The 15,979-nt window shown below is 49.2% G+C and overlaps 1 protein-coding gene across 6 annotated transcripts in view; it reads right to left on the reverse strand.

Moving 5' to 3' along the window:
- GPAT4 (glycerol-3-phosphate acyltransferase 4) overlaps positions 1-15,979 on the reverse strand; it is a 64,049-nt gene that overhangs the window by 9,690 nt on the left and 38,380 nt on the right. For 5 of the 6 annotated variants that reach the window (XM_029603751.1, XM_029603747.1, XM_029603748.1 and 2 more), the window contains exons 9-12: positions 13,623-13,678; positions 13,389-13,474; positions 12,991-13,119; positions 12,483-12,562 (exon numbers count right to left, since the gene is read on the reverse strand). In XM_029603751.1, the coding sequence (XP_029459611.1) occupies positions 12,483-12,562; positions 12,991-13,119; positions 13,389-13,474; positions 13,623-13,678 (351 nt within the window). Of the gene's footprint in view, positions 1-12,478; positions 12,563-12,990; positions 13,120-13,388; positions 13,475-13,622; positions 13,679-15,979 lie in introns of those variants that run through there. The other variant, XM_029603752.1, reaches the window with a different exon arrangement.

Raw genomic sequence — 15,979 nt, forward strand, 5'->3', positions numbered from 1 at the left:
ATGCCACCATGGTCCGCACAGAGCAAGCCTTTACTCTGCTAGTGAGTGGGAGGCCTGTCTGCTAATAGACAAAGGCAATGCAATCCACCAACCAGTTCGACAGGGTCTGCTTACCCATCGCCCTTCCCAATCTATTGGGAATCAAAAGATACAAAGAGCTGGGTGGACTGTCTGTGGCTTGCTCTATGATCCAGAAAGAAAGCCAAGGCCCTTTTGAAATCCAAGATATGAAGGGCTCACTCCCCCAAGTGGGAATAAGGCCTGGAGAAGAAGGAAGAAAAGCCAGTCTCCTTCTCTGAGGAGGGGTATCAGGGTGCCCAGAAACCATCTTGAGCTTTTCTCTTACGAGTAACTCGTTCAATGCTCAGAGGTCGAGAATGGGGCGCAAGCCACCATTCTTTTTCGGGATGAGGAAGTACCTAGAATAGAACCCTCGGCCCCGCTGAAGGCAAGGGACCGGTTCCACTGCACCCGTCACGAGAAGGGTGGCGAGTTCTGTCTGAAGTATGACCTGATGGGTGAACGAACCCCACAACATGGGGGAGAGGTCTCCAGCAGCTGACTGAAGTTTAGACTGTACTCCTGACAGATTATAGTGAGGACCCATCGGTCCAATGTGATCTCTTCCCAACAATGGGTGAAGCTCAAGAGCCTGCCTCCGACCGGGGGATCCAATGTCAGGGGTACTGTCAACTGACATGCACTCCCCTCACTGCCAGTCAAAAGCCCATGGCCAGGGCTTGCTGGGGTGCTGGCTAGAATCTAGGTGCTTGTTGCTGGCGAGGGTGGCCCCTAGAGCTGGTACGAGGTGTGCGAGCCCTGGAGGCTGGATGATAATAGCTCCTTCTGCTTGTAGAAAGGCTTCCAGGATCCTAGCCTGGAGGACTTCCTGGCCGAAGACAGGGTGTCAGAAGTGCTAGTGGAAAGCTGTTGAAGGGTGTCCTGATGGTCCTTCAAATTGCACTACCGCATCCCCAAAAAGATTTATCTGTGCAGCGGAGATTGGCTTGCCTGTCCTGGATCTCCAGCTAGAGGTCAGAGGCTCTAAGCCATGCCATTCTCCTGGCTCCAATGCCAACCGCAGCTATGCAGGCCACCATCTCAAATACATCATAGGTGGAATGCACTTTCTGCTTCCCAGCCTTGAGACCAAGCAGGACAAAGGCAGAGAGGGTCTCCTGTTGTTGAAGTAGGCCTTCTGCAAAGTCCTGGACTCGTTTCCAGAGACTGTGTTTATATTGAGTCATATAGAGCTGGTAGGTGGCGATGCGAGCCACCAGCATGGCGCCTTGAAAGACTTTCCTGCCCTGGGCATCCAGTTCCCTCTGCTCACGTCCAGTAGGTGGCAGAGTGGGAGCATGTAAATGTTAAATAGAGTCGCTGAGAGTCCTGATCCCTGGGGGACTCCTGTTTTTAGGTCGATTTTGTCTGATATTGTGATTTTTATCTGTACCTGATAAGATCTATTTGTAAGATAGGATGTGAACCATTCAATTGTTTTCTTTTGAAATCCAATTTCTTCCAGTCTTTTTAATAGTATGTTATGGTTTACTGTGTCGAATGCTGCGGCCAGATCTAGTAGTATCAAGATGTAGTGTTTTCCGCTATCAAATCCGCGTAGTACGTTATCAGTTAGAGATATTAGTAATGTTTCGGTGCTATAGTGTTTTCTGAAACCATGTTGTGATGTTATTGTTGTCTAGATGTTCTGCTAGTTGCTTTTGTACTGCCTTTTCAATTAATTTCACGATCATAGGCAAGTTTGAAACAGGTCTACAGTTACTTAAGACGCTTGGGTCACTGTTTTTCTTTTTTAGAATTGGTTTAATTATTGCATTTTTCAGTGAATCTGGCATTACTCCTTCAGTGAGTGATAGATTAATTATTTTGGCTAAAGTGTAGGAGGTTATATCGGCTAATTTTTTTATATCTGTTATGGGAATGGTGTCAATTGTATGTGGAGCAGGGTTCAACTTTATCATGGATTCTACTTCGGATTGTTATACCTCATCAAATGTGGAGAATTGTGTCACATCTCTTTTTTGCATTTTGATTTCCTGTTTAGTTAGGATCGGAATCTTAGCTCTAAGGTTTGAGATTTTGTCTGAGAAATAGTGTGCCAAGTCGTTGCATTTGTTTTCTTGTGGGGTTTGGGGCATATCTGCTTTATCATTGGTAAGATTATTAACTATGTTGAATAGTGTTCTTGGGTTATTTGAGAATTTTTCAATTTTTGAACTAAAGAATTGTTTTTTTGTGTCAAGAATTACCTTTTTGTAATAGGCTAGTTGTTTCCTAAATTTGGTTAAATTCTTGGCCCGAAGGCAGCCCAAGGCCGCCACATGATCTCTAAGGGAGCTAGGAGCTAAGCCTCTCTCAAACCCAGCCTGCAGAAAAGACAAAATATCGGGAATGGAGGACTATAGGATGCAAATTCCACCGCTCCCAGGCTTTGGAGATGCGCTAAGGTCTCCCGCACCACAGGGAGAAATTTGAAAAAGCTCGCGAATGGGTAGAGCAAAATCTAAAACGTAGTCATCTTTGCCACACTGAGAACCCACTGGTCCTGCGTAAGCTTGGCCCACTCACGATAAAAATTGAGTCAAGCGACCTCCTATAATAAGGACGACGAAGTGGACCGGCCTCGCCTCATTGTGAGGACTTACCTCTTGATGCGGATCCTCCTGTGGCCCCCTGAAATGGCCTGCGAGCCCCCCCAAAAGGACTGCCCTTGAGTAGGGAATAATCTCTGAGAGGCAAGAGGAAACCTTGCTGGTATTGATCTCCTATTGGAGCAAAACAGAGGCAGAGCCTGAAAGAATCTCTTAGATTTGGGCTTGTCCTTGGGTAAAAGGAGAGGCTTGTTATCACCGAGAGACTGAATCAGTTGCTCAAGGTCTTCTCCAAACAAGAGGTGACCTTTGAAAGGCAAGGAGCCTAACTGCATCTTTGAGGAGATGTCCACCGACCAGTTACGCAGCCAGAGCATCTTCCTAGCCGCTACTGCCAAAGCCATAGCCCTAGAGGACGTTCACACCAAATCATAGAAAGCATCCACCCCAAAAGCCACAGCCACCTCAACAAGCTCAGCTGTGTCCGTGTATTCCCCCATCGTCGGAAGGTCTGTCTGCATCTGTTGCACCCAGAGGAGGCACGCACAATGCATGAAACGAACAAATCGCTACCTGTAACTCCAAAGCAGAAACCTCAAAAATCCGCTTGAGGTGTACCACTAATTTGTGATCTTGCATATCTTTCAATGCGCAGAATCAATCATGGGAATAGTAGTTCTCTTAGTCACCACAGACACCACCGCATCGACCTTAGGGAGAGCAAAACATTTGAAATCCTCCTCAGGAAGCGAATAAAGCTTTCCCATGGTCCTTGCATCTTTCAGATCAGCATCTGGCATCCCCCATTCCATGTCAATCAACTTCCTAACTGACATAGAATAAGAATGAAGCTGGGAGACCCCCTCACCCAGTCAAAGATGGGGTCCATCCCTTCCGAATCCATATCACCCTGGGGCATTTTAACTCCCAACATGTGAAAGGCTAATTTTATTTATTTATTTTTTATTTATTTAAGTTTTTTATATACCAACATTCAGGACGGTGGTCCCATCATGCTGGTTCACAAGAAACAGGGGTGAAATTATAATAAACTTATAATAAACTAATGAGAGCAAACCCTCCAATTCCTCCCTCCTGAACAAGCGAACCTCCTTCAGGTCCTCTGACGCGGGAGGAGAGATCTCCAGGTCATCCCCCATAGCAGTATTACTGGTCGCCGGATCAACCGGACCTGCCGGTTCTCCATGAACAGGCTCGTCCCCAGAATCCCTGGGAGCTTGATCAGAACCATCCAAGAGCCAGATCCTGGGGGATCAAGAAGTCTGTGACTCAGGGATGTAGCAAACCTGCTCAGCTGGGCCAAACCAGAACCAACCCAAATAGAAGGAACCCCAGCTGTTCCCCCAGGCTGTGCCTGAGCAGGCCTGACCAACATCTGAGCACTAGAGGGCTGCTGACTGGCCAAAAAAGCATCATGAAGCAGCAGCACGATTTCTGGGGAAAATACTCTCCCTGCTCCAGCCCCCTCAGGGCAAACGGCAGGAACGAGCAGAAATACAGCTTCCTCCCCCCCTGGCCACCAGCAAAGTCGGATCGGGCCGGGGACAAACATGGTGGGCCCTCCCCCACGGTGTGAGAACAGCCACCAAAAAATCAAAGATGGCCGCCATTCCCGCACCATCTGAGGAAGAAGCAGCAGAGCCCCTGCTGAGATCAGGAGTGCAATCGGCCGAGCCGTGACACGGCTTCAGGCAGAGGAGCCCTCCCCACCCTCAAAACAAGCCGCGCAGAGATTTACACGGCTCAAGCTCGATCGTGCCGAGCCACAGGCTCTGCATGAGGCACCATGGGCCATGCTGGGGGAAGGAGCCGAAGGAGGAACAAAGGAAAGTAAAACATTTAGAAAAAAAGAAGAGTGTCGTTCTCCCCCCCCCCCCCGGAAACAGGCCGCTCTTACTGGCAAGCTGAGGAGGAAGTTGCCAGCACTGCTGAGCTGCTGCCTGTTTTTTTTTTTTCCTCCCAAAACTCTCTCAAAAAAAAAAAAAAAAAAAAAGACACAGACTTAAAGCCTGTATAAAAAAGAAACAGGCAGTCTCAGGAAACAGGGGGAACTGAAATAAAAAAAACCCTCTTTGAACCTGCAGCCATCTGAGCGGCCTTGTGAAGGGAGGGATCTGGACAACCAGATGCACATCCCACGGGCGCACAGACGGGCACACAAAAGGGTGACAACCCCTGCCCGTCCGCTTCAACCGGACAGGATAGGTATCACAGGAAAACCTGAAGTAACCAAAAAAAAACCCCTGAGGAAGGCTCAAAAGTATACAATCCTAGAAGAAAAGCGCAGAACTGCAGTTTCTAAAGCCTCTGCCATCTGCTGGACACAGAGAAATACTGAGGAACTGCAGGTGGCACTGGAGTTTATGAGGCAGTGTCAGTTAAACTTTCTCCATCTGCTGGCAGGGATGCATAAACAGAGGAGTCTGGACTGATCCGGTACGTACAGGGAATGGCCACTGCTCCTGCGCTAACTGGGAAGGGGCCCGCTGCTGAGCTGGCATCACCCGCAAACCCTGCGATCTCACGAGGCCTCCCCGACCCTTTTTTGGGTGTTTCCGAGCTGCCCTCTTCCCCATAGAGGCAATGAGAACAAATGTTGAGATTACTTACCTGATAATCTCCTTTTCCTTAGTGTATGCAGATGGACTCAAAACAAGTGGGTATAGTGTGCTCGTGCTAGCAGTTGGTGACGGATTTGACGTCAGCACGGGTACATATACCCCCACAGGAAGTAAACCAATTCATTAACCTTCCTTGCAAAGCTGTTATAGCTATATGAGTACTGACCTATCGATTAATTAAACAGGATTACCCTGACCGGTTGATCGTAGCTGGAGACCGCAAGGATTCTCAACCGGAAGGCGTCGACACCCGGCAGGGTGGATGCCCTATGTAATAAAACATGGCTTACCTTGAGCCTGTGAAATCCCATGAATATTGGCAGCCAGGCGGGATGCTGAGTCCATCTGCATACACTAAGGAAAAGGAGATTATCAGGTAAGTAATCTCAACATTTCCTAGCGTGTAGCAGATGGACTCAAAACAAGTGGGATGTACAAAAGCTACTCCTGGACTGGGCGGGAGGCTGCCCAAGGGCCATTTAGGATTGCCCTCGCAAATGCTTTGTCCTCCCGGGCCTGGACATCCAGACGGTAGAATCTGGAGAAGGTATGAAGGGAGGACCACGTCGCCGCCTTACAGATTTCAGCAGGCGACAGCATCCGAGTTTCTGCCCAAGAGGCCACTTGCGTAGAGTGAGCCTTGACCTGTAGAGGCAGTGATTTTCCCGAGTCTACGTAGGCTGCCTTGATAACTTCTTTGACCCAGTGGGCGATAGTTGCCCGTGAGGCCGCTTCCCCTTGCTTCTTCCCGCTGTGTAGAACGAACAGATGGTCCGTCTTTCGTATTGCTTCGGACACTTCCAGGTATCTGGACAGTAGCCTGCCGATGTCGAGACGGCGTAGAATTTGACTTTCTTCTGCCTTCTTCAAACCTTCTGTGGTAGGTAAAGAGATGGTTTGGTTGAGGTGGAAGTGCGAGACTACTTTGGATAAGAAGGAAGGAACTGTGCGAAGATGGATGGCTTCTGGCGTGATTCGGAGAAATGGATCACGGCAAGACAGTGCTTGTAGTTCTGAGACGCGGCGTGCGGAGCAAACAGCCAGCAGGAACACCATCTTCAAGGTTAACAAACGGAGGGACAGGCCTCGAAGTGGACGGAAGGCGTGTCCCGCTAGAAAGTCCAAAACTAGGTTGAGGTTCCACAGAGATATGGGCCACTTCAGTGGCGGACGAATGTGCTTGACTCCTTTCGTGAAACATCTGGGTGTGTGGCGATGCTATTGCCGTCACTCCGTGGACCGTAGCAGGAAAGTGCTGCCACTTGGACCTTGATGGAATTGAGGGACAGACCCTTCTGAAGACCATCTTGCAGGAAGTCCAAAATGATAGGAATCTTAGCGGCATGTGGATTGGTGCTATGCGCTTCGCACCAAGCTTCAAATACTCTCCAGATCCTTATATAAGTTAGTGATGTGGAGAACTTGCGAGCTCTGAGGAGTGTATCTATTACCGGTCCTGAGTATCCTCGTGTCTTCAGTCTAGCCCTCTCAATGGCCAGACCGTAAGAGAGAATTGAGCCGGATCCTCGTGGAGTATGGGGCCTTGTTGCAGCAGGTCCCTGTGCGGAGGCAGGGGTAGAGGAGTCCCTGCCAGCAATCTTCTCATGTCTGCGTACCAGGGTCTTCTTGGCCAGTCCGGGGCCACTAGAAGAACTAGGCCTCTGTGCCACTGAATCCTGTGTATAATTGCACCCAGCAGGGGCCATGGCGGAAAGGCGTACAGCAGGACCCCCTGGGGCCATGGTTGTACCAGTGCATCGATCCCCTGAGACAGAGGATCCCGCCTGCGGCTGAAATACCAGGGTACTTGAGCGTTGGACCTGTCTGCTAGTAGGTCCATGCCCGGGGTCCCCCACCGATTCACAATCATCTGGAACGCCATGGGTGACAGTTGCCAATCCCCGGGATGTAGGCTTTCTCTGCTGAGGAAGTCTGCCGCGGTGTTGTCCTTCCCGGCGATGTGGACAGCGGAGATATCCTGAAGATTGGCTTCTGCCCAAATCATCAGGGGAGTTATTTCCAGTGACACTTGTTGGCTTCTGGTTCCGCCTTGTCGGTTGATGTATGCCACCGTGGTAACGTTGTCTGACATCACTCTGACTGCTCGGTGTCGCAGTCTGTGGGCCAATCGCAGGCACGCTAGCCTGACTGCCCGTGCCTCTAGTCTGTTGATGTTCCATCCCGACTCTTCTCTGTTCCACCGCCCTTGGGTGGTGAGTCCTTCGCAATGTGCGCCCCAGCCGCTCAGGCTGGCGTCTGTTGTGAGCAGGGTCCAGGTTGGAGAGGACATCCTGGACCCCCGGCTCATGTGGCTTTGCTGCAGCCACCATCGCAGCTGATTCCGTACCCTGGCTGGTAGAGGTAGGTGTACAGTGTAAGTTTGTGATCGCGGGCTCCACCGGGATAAGAGGGCGCGTTGTAATGGCCTCATATGCGCCCGTGCCCATGGTATTACCTCCAGAGTGGATGCCATGAGGCCGAGGACTTGCAGGTAATCCCACGCTGTGGGCCGGACGGCGCGGAGCAGGGCCTGCAGCCGATTCTTGAGCTTCTCTCTTCTTTTGGGAGTCAAGCTGACTGTCTGCCTGAGTGTCGAATTGGACTCCTAGGTATTCCTTTGACTGAGACGGCTGTAGGGAACTCTTGCTTAAGTTTACTACCCATCCTAGGCTCTCCAGGAGAGCAATCACTCTGCTGGTTGCCCGATGGCTTTCTTCTGGCGACTTTGCCCTGATCAACCAATCGTCCAGGTAGGGATGGACGAGAATTCCCTCCTTACTGAGGGCCTCCGCCACTACTACTATGACCTTGGTAAAGACCCGTGGCGCTGTGGCTAACCAGAAGGGTAATGCCCGAAACTGAAAGTGTTGGCCCAGGACCTTGAAACGTAGGTAGCGCTGATGATCCCGATGGATTGGGATATGCAGGTAGGCTTCTGACAGGTCTAGGGATGTGAGAAACTTCCCTGGCTGTACTGGGTATCCGAAGGTAACGGTTGACGGACTTGAGGTCCAGGACGGGCCGGAAAGTGCCCTCCTTCTTGGGCACTATGAAATAAATGGAATAATGCCCAGAATTTATCTCCCCTGCAGGCACTGGAATTATGGCTTTGAGGGAGAGAAGCCTCTGTAAGGTAACATCTAGCGCCGTCCTCTTGAGGGGTGAACAAGGAGATTCCACAAATTTGTCTGGCGGGAGCCGAAGAAAGTCCAGGTAGTACCCTTCTCGGATGATGGTGAGGACCTACTGGTCCGAGGTAATCTCGGCCCACCTGCGGTAAAAGAGGGTCAGCCTGCCCCCTATGGCTGCTACCCCCGAATGGGCCGGCTGATTGTCATTGTGGGGTACGGCCGGGGCCAGAACCCGAGCCGGCTTCCCTCTTATTGTGCTTAGGCCAAAAGGACTGGTTCCTGGCCTGTGACCGAGGTGCCTGGTAGCGAGTCCCGTAAGGGTTGAAGCGCTGAGAGGTTCTACCTCTAGATGGTCTAGAAGACGGGCGCTGCCTCCTGCGTGGCCTGTCCTCTGGTAGACGGGGTAAAGGAGAGGCGCCCTATTTATTGGCCAGCTTCTCCAGGTCGCTGCCGAACAGGAGAGATCCCTCGAAGGGCATTCTCGTGAGACGTGTCTTGGAAGAGGAGTCGGCCGACCAGTTACGTAGCCAGAGCTGCCTCCTGGCTGCCACTGAGGATGACACTCCCTTGGCTGCCGTACGGACGAGGTCGGAGGCTGCGTCAGTAAGGAATGAGAGAGCTGATATCATCCCTTCTCCCGGGGCGTTGTTCCGAGCCTGAGATAAGCAGGAACACGTCACCACCGTGCAGCAAGTCGCAATTCGTAGGGACATGGCTGCCACCTCAAAGGCCTGCTTCAGGATGGCGTCCATACGCCGGTCATGGGTATCCTTGAGGGCCGTCCCTCCTACCGGGATGGTGGTGCGCTTCACAATTGCGCTGACCATGGCGTCTACCTGCGGGCACGCCAACAGGTCCTTAGTTGCCGGGGCTAAGGGGTACATGCCAGCCAAGGCCCAACCCCCCTTGAATGGAGCCTCCGGTGCAGCCCATTCCAGATCGATTAACTGCTGTGCCACTTGTAGGAGGGGAAAGTGGTGAGACGTCTGGCGCAGGCCCTCTAACAGGGGGTTCACTCTAGGTTCCCCTGGGGTGTCATGGCCCGGAAGGGCCAGCTCCGACAGGCATTGCGAGATCAGTTCTGGAAGATCCGCTCTGGTAAAGAAGTGCCTCATGGTCCGATAAGGTTCTACCCCCGAGGGAAGCTCTCCCTCCTCGGGGGGGCTCATCTTCTTCTGCCGGGTAGTCTGAATCCCCATAATTGGGGCTATCAGGTGGCGAGTGGCTGCGCCTAGGCCGCGAGGGTCCAGGGGCCGGGTCATTCTGGGCATACGGACCCGGTCGGGGAGCTGACTGCATCTTGACAAAGGTATGAATCCCTTTGAATAACTCCACCCAGGAGATCGAAGTCATATCCGGCAGCATGGGAACCAGGCCCCCCTGGTTCACTAGCTGCTCCCCGCTGCTTGCTGGCTCCGGAGTGTTCCCTGAGGAACCGGCAAGAACGCTGGGCTGTGACCGGCCCTGGCCTGAGACTCCCAAGGCCTCTTCACATTGGGCACATAGGGAGTTGTCTGCATCCTCATTCTGTGTGGCCCTGAGGTTGCATGCAAAGCAGAGATTGATGCCAGATTCTGGAGGTGCCGGCACTGCCGAAGCCTGGTCACTCTTACTCTCCATGCCGCCGGTGAATTCAATAAGAGTCTGTGCTATGCGCGAAAGCAGGCGCCTGAGATCAGCGCTTAGCAACGTGTGCCTATAACGGGCGCCTATAACGGGCGCCTATCGCCGTACGGGTAGCAACGGGCGCCTATCGCCGTGCGCGTAGCAATAGGCGAGATGCTTCAGGTAGAAGATGATGGCGAGCAGGCAAACGAAATGGCGGCTTACTGAACTGGCCGCCCCAGAGGCACACTCTGCTTCTCCTCGGATCCTCGGAGACCAACAAGTAAATGTATACGCCTTACCTTGTCTTCGGCGCTTCCCGGCTGTAACCCGGGCGGTCTCCGGCTGCGGGGGGGAGAGGGCGAGTACCTTCACTGCCGCGCTCGAGGAGGTGCACCCGCTGCCTCTAGGCTGTGCCCGAACTCGTCTCGCTCGGGGGCCAAGTCCACGCCGGGACTGAGGCTGCCTCTAGGCTGCGCCCGAGCCCTTCACGCTCGGGGGCAGGTCCCTGCCATGAGTCGGCCACCGGACCGAGGCACTTACCTCTGAGGGACCACGGACGTCACCTCGGGAAACTCCACTGGGGGAGGGACCGACTGGTATCACCGCAGGAGTGCGGGGCTCGTCGTTAGTAGATATAGTCTAGAAATTTAGTCGTTAGAATTTGGAAGAACGCTCAGTGAGCGTGAAGGAGCTCCAAACTGCTTTGGAGACTGAAATTACTGAATTGCTTTACTTCCTGTGGGAGTATATGTACCCGTGCTGACGTCAGATCCGTCTCCAACTGCTAGCACGAGCACACTATACCCACTTGTTTTGAGTCCATCTGCTACACGCTAGGAAACGTCATTTTGGGACAGGTGCGCGCATCGTCGCACATGGAGCACCGGCTGCCATGCGGCATAGCTCTTACTGACAATCGTGTGCCCTGACAGCCTCTCAGAGGACACCGCTGTCGTAACTTTGCTCCTGCCTGGCTGCCTGAGATCTGCCCCCTTGAGCGAGGCAACAAAACAGACATCCTCCTGGGGGTAAGGGAACTGACCTCATCAGTTATCTACTCCCAGCGACAAAAGGATTGAGCCAAATAAGGGTCCCCAAACCCCTGCTCGTCCACCTCAGGACCAGAAGGGATGATCCCACCAGGACCTGCCAACCTTCTGGGTGGAAATCCTCTTCTTTCCTTTTCCCTCTCTACCTCTCTCTTTTTTCTTCCCCAAACTAATTTCCAGACTGCAGGTTTTGCACCTCTACCATCTGCTGGAGACAGAGAAATACTAAAGGGACTGCAGGTGGTGCACTAGGTTGTGTGTCAGTGTCAGCAAAACTTTCTCAGACTCCATTTGCTGAAAGGGAGGCAAAACCCAGGAGTCTAGACTAGTCTGGTTACATACAGGGAAACACTGTTTTGCAGCAATGTCACTATCTGAGTAGTTTAGAAGGTGTGCATCTTCAAGATGTATTTTGTGATCCATTGGAAGTTTTTTTCAAAATTGAAGATTATAGGAGAATGAGAATTTCTCAGCTTTATAAATCCTAATTGAAGATTCAACTGCTAAGAGCTGTGGCTCCTTTCATTGCTAAATGGAATAGTGAACTTTCCATTTCACTTACAGATATTCAAATGAGAGATGGATTTAGACATATTAAAACTTTGGTAACTTCTGTAATGCTGAGGGAAATGCAGTTTAACCTGGTCATATTTCTCTCCTGCAAGGGCAGATATTTATTAGAAATGTAAGACAGATAGAGGGACATAGGAGCATAAGACAAAAAAACATGACCCAATCGCAAATTTTGGAATGGGTTTCTAGAGTTTTTAAAAAATATTCTTGGCAAAATATTTCTTTCCTTCCTAAAGGGGTTCTCTTTGATGATCCTACTTCTTTTCAAATTCAGGGTAGGGGTAATAGACTATTAGTTTGTAAAGCTTGTTTGGTGGGGAAAAAAGTATTCTCATGATGTGGAAAGCAGTCTTCACATTGGGTCTGGAGAAATGATTTGATGAATTATTACTGAAAAAATGGCAATGGAGTGCTTGGCTAAATGAAAGGGGTCTCTTTGGAATGCATACTTTCAAATTTTATCATCTGTTAACATTCGTAGCTCTGTGCTTAATGGAATGTCTCTTGCACTTTCTGTAACATTGGGGACCAGCTTGGATCTATGTTATGAATATGAAACTGCTCTATATGAAATGGGATGTAACCCTTCTTCGAAGACTTGATTGTGTAGTGGGATGAAGGAGAGGGGATATGGGTATTATTTTAAAGGAACACGATGTCTGGGGGGGAAGGTTAAAAATAAATGTTGAAAAATTTGATATTGTATGTGATGGGCATCAGAGCAACCGCCTTTTGCATGATTAAATTTGTAATGTTAATCATTAATAAACAATTTGAACATCCACCTGCAGTAATATTCTCTGTGCTTGATCCAAGGCCACTTTAGTGTGACCTAGTCTTGTCTAAGGTACAAACCCCTTGACTTACCATAGCAAGTCCGCAAGGCCACCCTGCTTGGCAATTTCTGCCTTCACCCGGTTAGCAAACCGTACAGCATCTTCTCCATCCTGCAACAGGAAAAACCCAAGGTCATAGTAGTAGTGGCGGAGGCCCTCAGGAAAGATATTGTGAGCTACAACAAAGAAGTATTGACCCATCTTATCCTACTCAAAGTCCAGAGCAAGCCCTCCTCAAAGTCACAGCAAGAGGAAATCTTTCCCTCCTTAGCAAAGCATAAATGGAGGGGGTGGATTGCCCACAGAGTTATAACAAAGCATAACACCCCAAGCAGCACATCAAGGACAAGAGCAGATCTCTCCCTAGAGATTACTAAGCCAAAAGTAGTCAGTTTTTTGCCCAAGGACATGGCCCTGACTGGATGAGGAACTGGAGAAGGGCCAGGGGTTGGGAAAAGGAACATCCTCTCAGAGGACCAATAAAGGCTTCTATTTGGCCCCTGGGCCACAGTTTGCCAACCTCTGTGCTAAACACTTACTTTTCGGGTCATGGGAGGTAAATACCACACGCTGCAGACAATAGCCCAGCTACTCATCATCCTGAGGAGGTATTCCACCATCCCATATTTACTGCTGTTCCAGAATGCATCTCCAAACTGTGGATCATACTGAAAAGGCAAGGAATATACCATTATCTCCAAAGCCTAATGCAATTCTCACACAGTTCCTCATAGACACCAATAGAAAATTTACACTGAACCCCATTGCTCGCCTTACCTTCAATCCAATCTCCACTGCAAGACCCTCCCTCATACAAGGTTGACTGCTATGTACCACCCCCTCTCCACAAATGCTTTTCACAGCCTGCTTCCCAGAATCTGTATGGATGTCATACATCCCAAACCCTGGGGTGAACAGACTCAACTAAGCTTTTTACCTTGATGGCAACAGGGTAGACTGTGGCTCCAATCTCAAAACTTCCTTTCTTAAACATCATTACTGATGTGTTATTGATACAGGTTCCTACAAAGAACATACAGGAAAGTCAAGCTGTCAGACTGTTTCTCTCAGACCTCCTCTTCCTCATTTCTTGCTCTCTTGCATGTCTATAGTAAATATGGATGGGGTCAGATGAAGCGATATGTGTAGTTATCTAGTTTGACTCTTTTACCTTCAGGAAAGATCAGGATTGGCAATTTGCTTTTATCCTTAACATGGTTAGACAGCCTGCAGAAGAGAAGGAAAGTTATTACAGGATGCTTTCTAAATTTAGAAGCTAGATGTTTAGCTAACAGCCATCCTAGCAATGGTAGATATTTAGATTAAGTTGCACTGATAGAATTGAAGTTAAGCCCTCTAGTAAACTGCAAGTACAGTGATGTGTTAGGGTGCTTTGAAAATGTTTTCCTATGAAATTATCATCACTGCACTATAAAATTACACTGATCAGACTTGTAAAACTATCAAAGTTGCTGACATGCCAAAATATGTTGAAATACTAAAATACTGGAATAAAAAGTATGTTGACTTCAGCCTTAAATTTTGTCCTGCCTTCTGAGCCAAATTTACAAAAAAAAAGAAAAAAATCACATGATTTACAAAAATCTCAGCCTCATTAACATATATAAGACAAAAATATAATACCATCCTGTTACGAGGATATTGTGTTAATGTCACGCAAACAAGCAAACTAGCTTATTGCTATATACATTGAAGGTGTGACATTTAACCTATAACAACAATGCTCAAAGAGACTGCTTCTGTTCTGAATTGCTTTAAACTCTCCTGGAATATTCCATACTGTAAAGATCTTTCTTAAGCTTCCAGTATAAAGTATTTATTTTGGTAATCCACATGTCCATATTAAAAAAGTTTGTCTGGCTAAGTTCGAGACTTAGCCAGACAGACAAACCATGAGATTTTAAAAAAAGAACATCTTGCTGCGCTGACTGATTTAGAGAGCAAAAACTTACCCAGATAAATCAGAGGCATTCTAGGGTGGGACTAATTTAAACTAGATAACACGGACATTCAGCACTATTTGGCAAAGCTACCTGAATAATTTTAGTTGTGTTGATGAGCAGCTCTAAAAATAAACTTACCTGCCAACTCTGGATTTGAGTAAATTCAGCAGCATGGTGTTGCCTCTGAATTACCAGTATAAATTAACCAAATAAGTTTATCTTAACTTACTTGGACAGCATACGGCTGAATTTGGATCTTAGAAATAATTAGAAAGTCCCAGCAGAAATACAGATGCTCATATAGCCAGGTCTGCCTAGCAAGTTGTATGCTTTTTGTTTTGACTGAGTCAATGCAGCAGGTTGGTAGTGGCAAGGTACTATGCAAAGGCCACAGGGTTCTAGGAGGCTAGATGCTTGTTTTATAATAATCTAAATAACCCAAAGTGTCATTTAATGTAGACATGGGAATGTTGGCTGTGAACTAAACCGATGATCTTGCAGGTTCATCTATCCAAGAAGGTGGAGGAAAAAGGGGAAAAATAAAAACTGCAAAGAATAAAGGAGAGATCTCTTACAAGCAATCCCCCTCTATGGCTGGCAGCTGGGATATAGCAAATGTTGCTTACCTGTAAACAGGTGTTCTCACAGGACAGCAGGATGTTAGTCCTCACATATGGGCGACATCATCAGGATGGAGTCCAATCACGGAAAACTTCTGTCAACGTTTCCAGAACTTTGACTGGCCCCTACTGGGCATGTCCAGCATGGCACTAACCCTGCAGCCAGCAGGGGTCCCCCCTTCAGTCTTATTTGAAAGCTACAGGCAGTGCTGGAAAATAAAACAAGAAAACATTATGAACCCAACACCGCGGGGCGGCGGGCGGGTTTCGTGAGGACTAACATCCTGCTGTCCTGTGAGAACACCTGTTACAGGTAAGCAACATTTGCTTTCTCACAGGACAAGCAGGATGGTAGTCCTCACATATGGGTGAGTACCGAGCTGAGGATGTCCGAACATGCACCAAATGTACCCAACAGCGTGCAACAGGCACAACAACTGGGGTGGAATTTGGTAGAGGGCATCCTGAACCCCACCGGGCAGGCGGAAGGGTGTTGGTACGTCACGATGGAAATAGGTTACGCAGGACAGATTGGCCGAAGATGGAATCCTGTCTTCCGGCTTTGTCCAAGCAATAGTGGGCTGCGAAAGTGTGGAGAGAACTCCAGGTGGCAGCACCGATCGTAGGTGTGCTACTGAAGTCGCCATGGCCCTCACAGAGTGTGCTTTAACATGGTCTTGAAAAGGAATGCCTGCTTGCTGATAGCAAAAAGATATGCAGTCCGCCAACCAGGAGGAGAGAGTCTGCTTACCCATAGGTTGCCCTAATTTGTTGGGATGGAAAGAGATGAATAACTGAGTGCTTTTCCTATGGGCAACTGTACGGTCTAGGTAAAACGCTAGAGCCCGTTTACAGTCAAGGGTATGCAGAGCCTGTTCCCCTGGGTTGGAGTGGGGCCTGGGAAAGAAGATAAGTAGTATGATGGATTGATTAATCTGAAACTC

The sequence above is a fragment of the Rhinatrema bivittatum genome, chromosome 5, assembly GCF_901001135.1.
Source record: "Rhinatrema bivittatum chromosome 5, aRhiBiv1.1, whole genome shotgun sequence".
Taxonomy (NCBI): Eukaryota; Metazoa; Chordata; class Amphibia; order Gymnophiona; family Rhinatrematidae; genus Rhinatrema; species Rhinatrema bivittatum.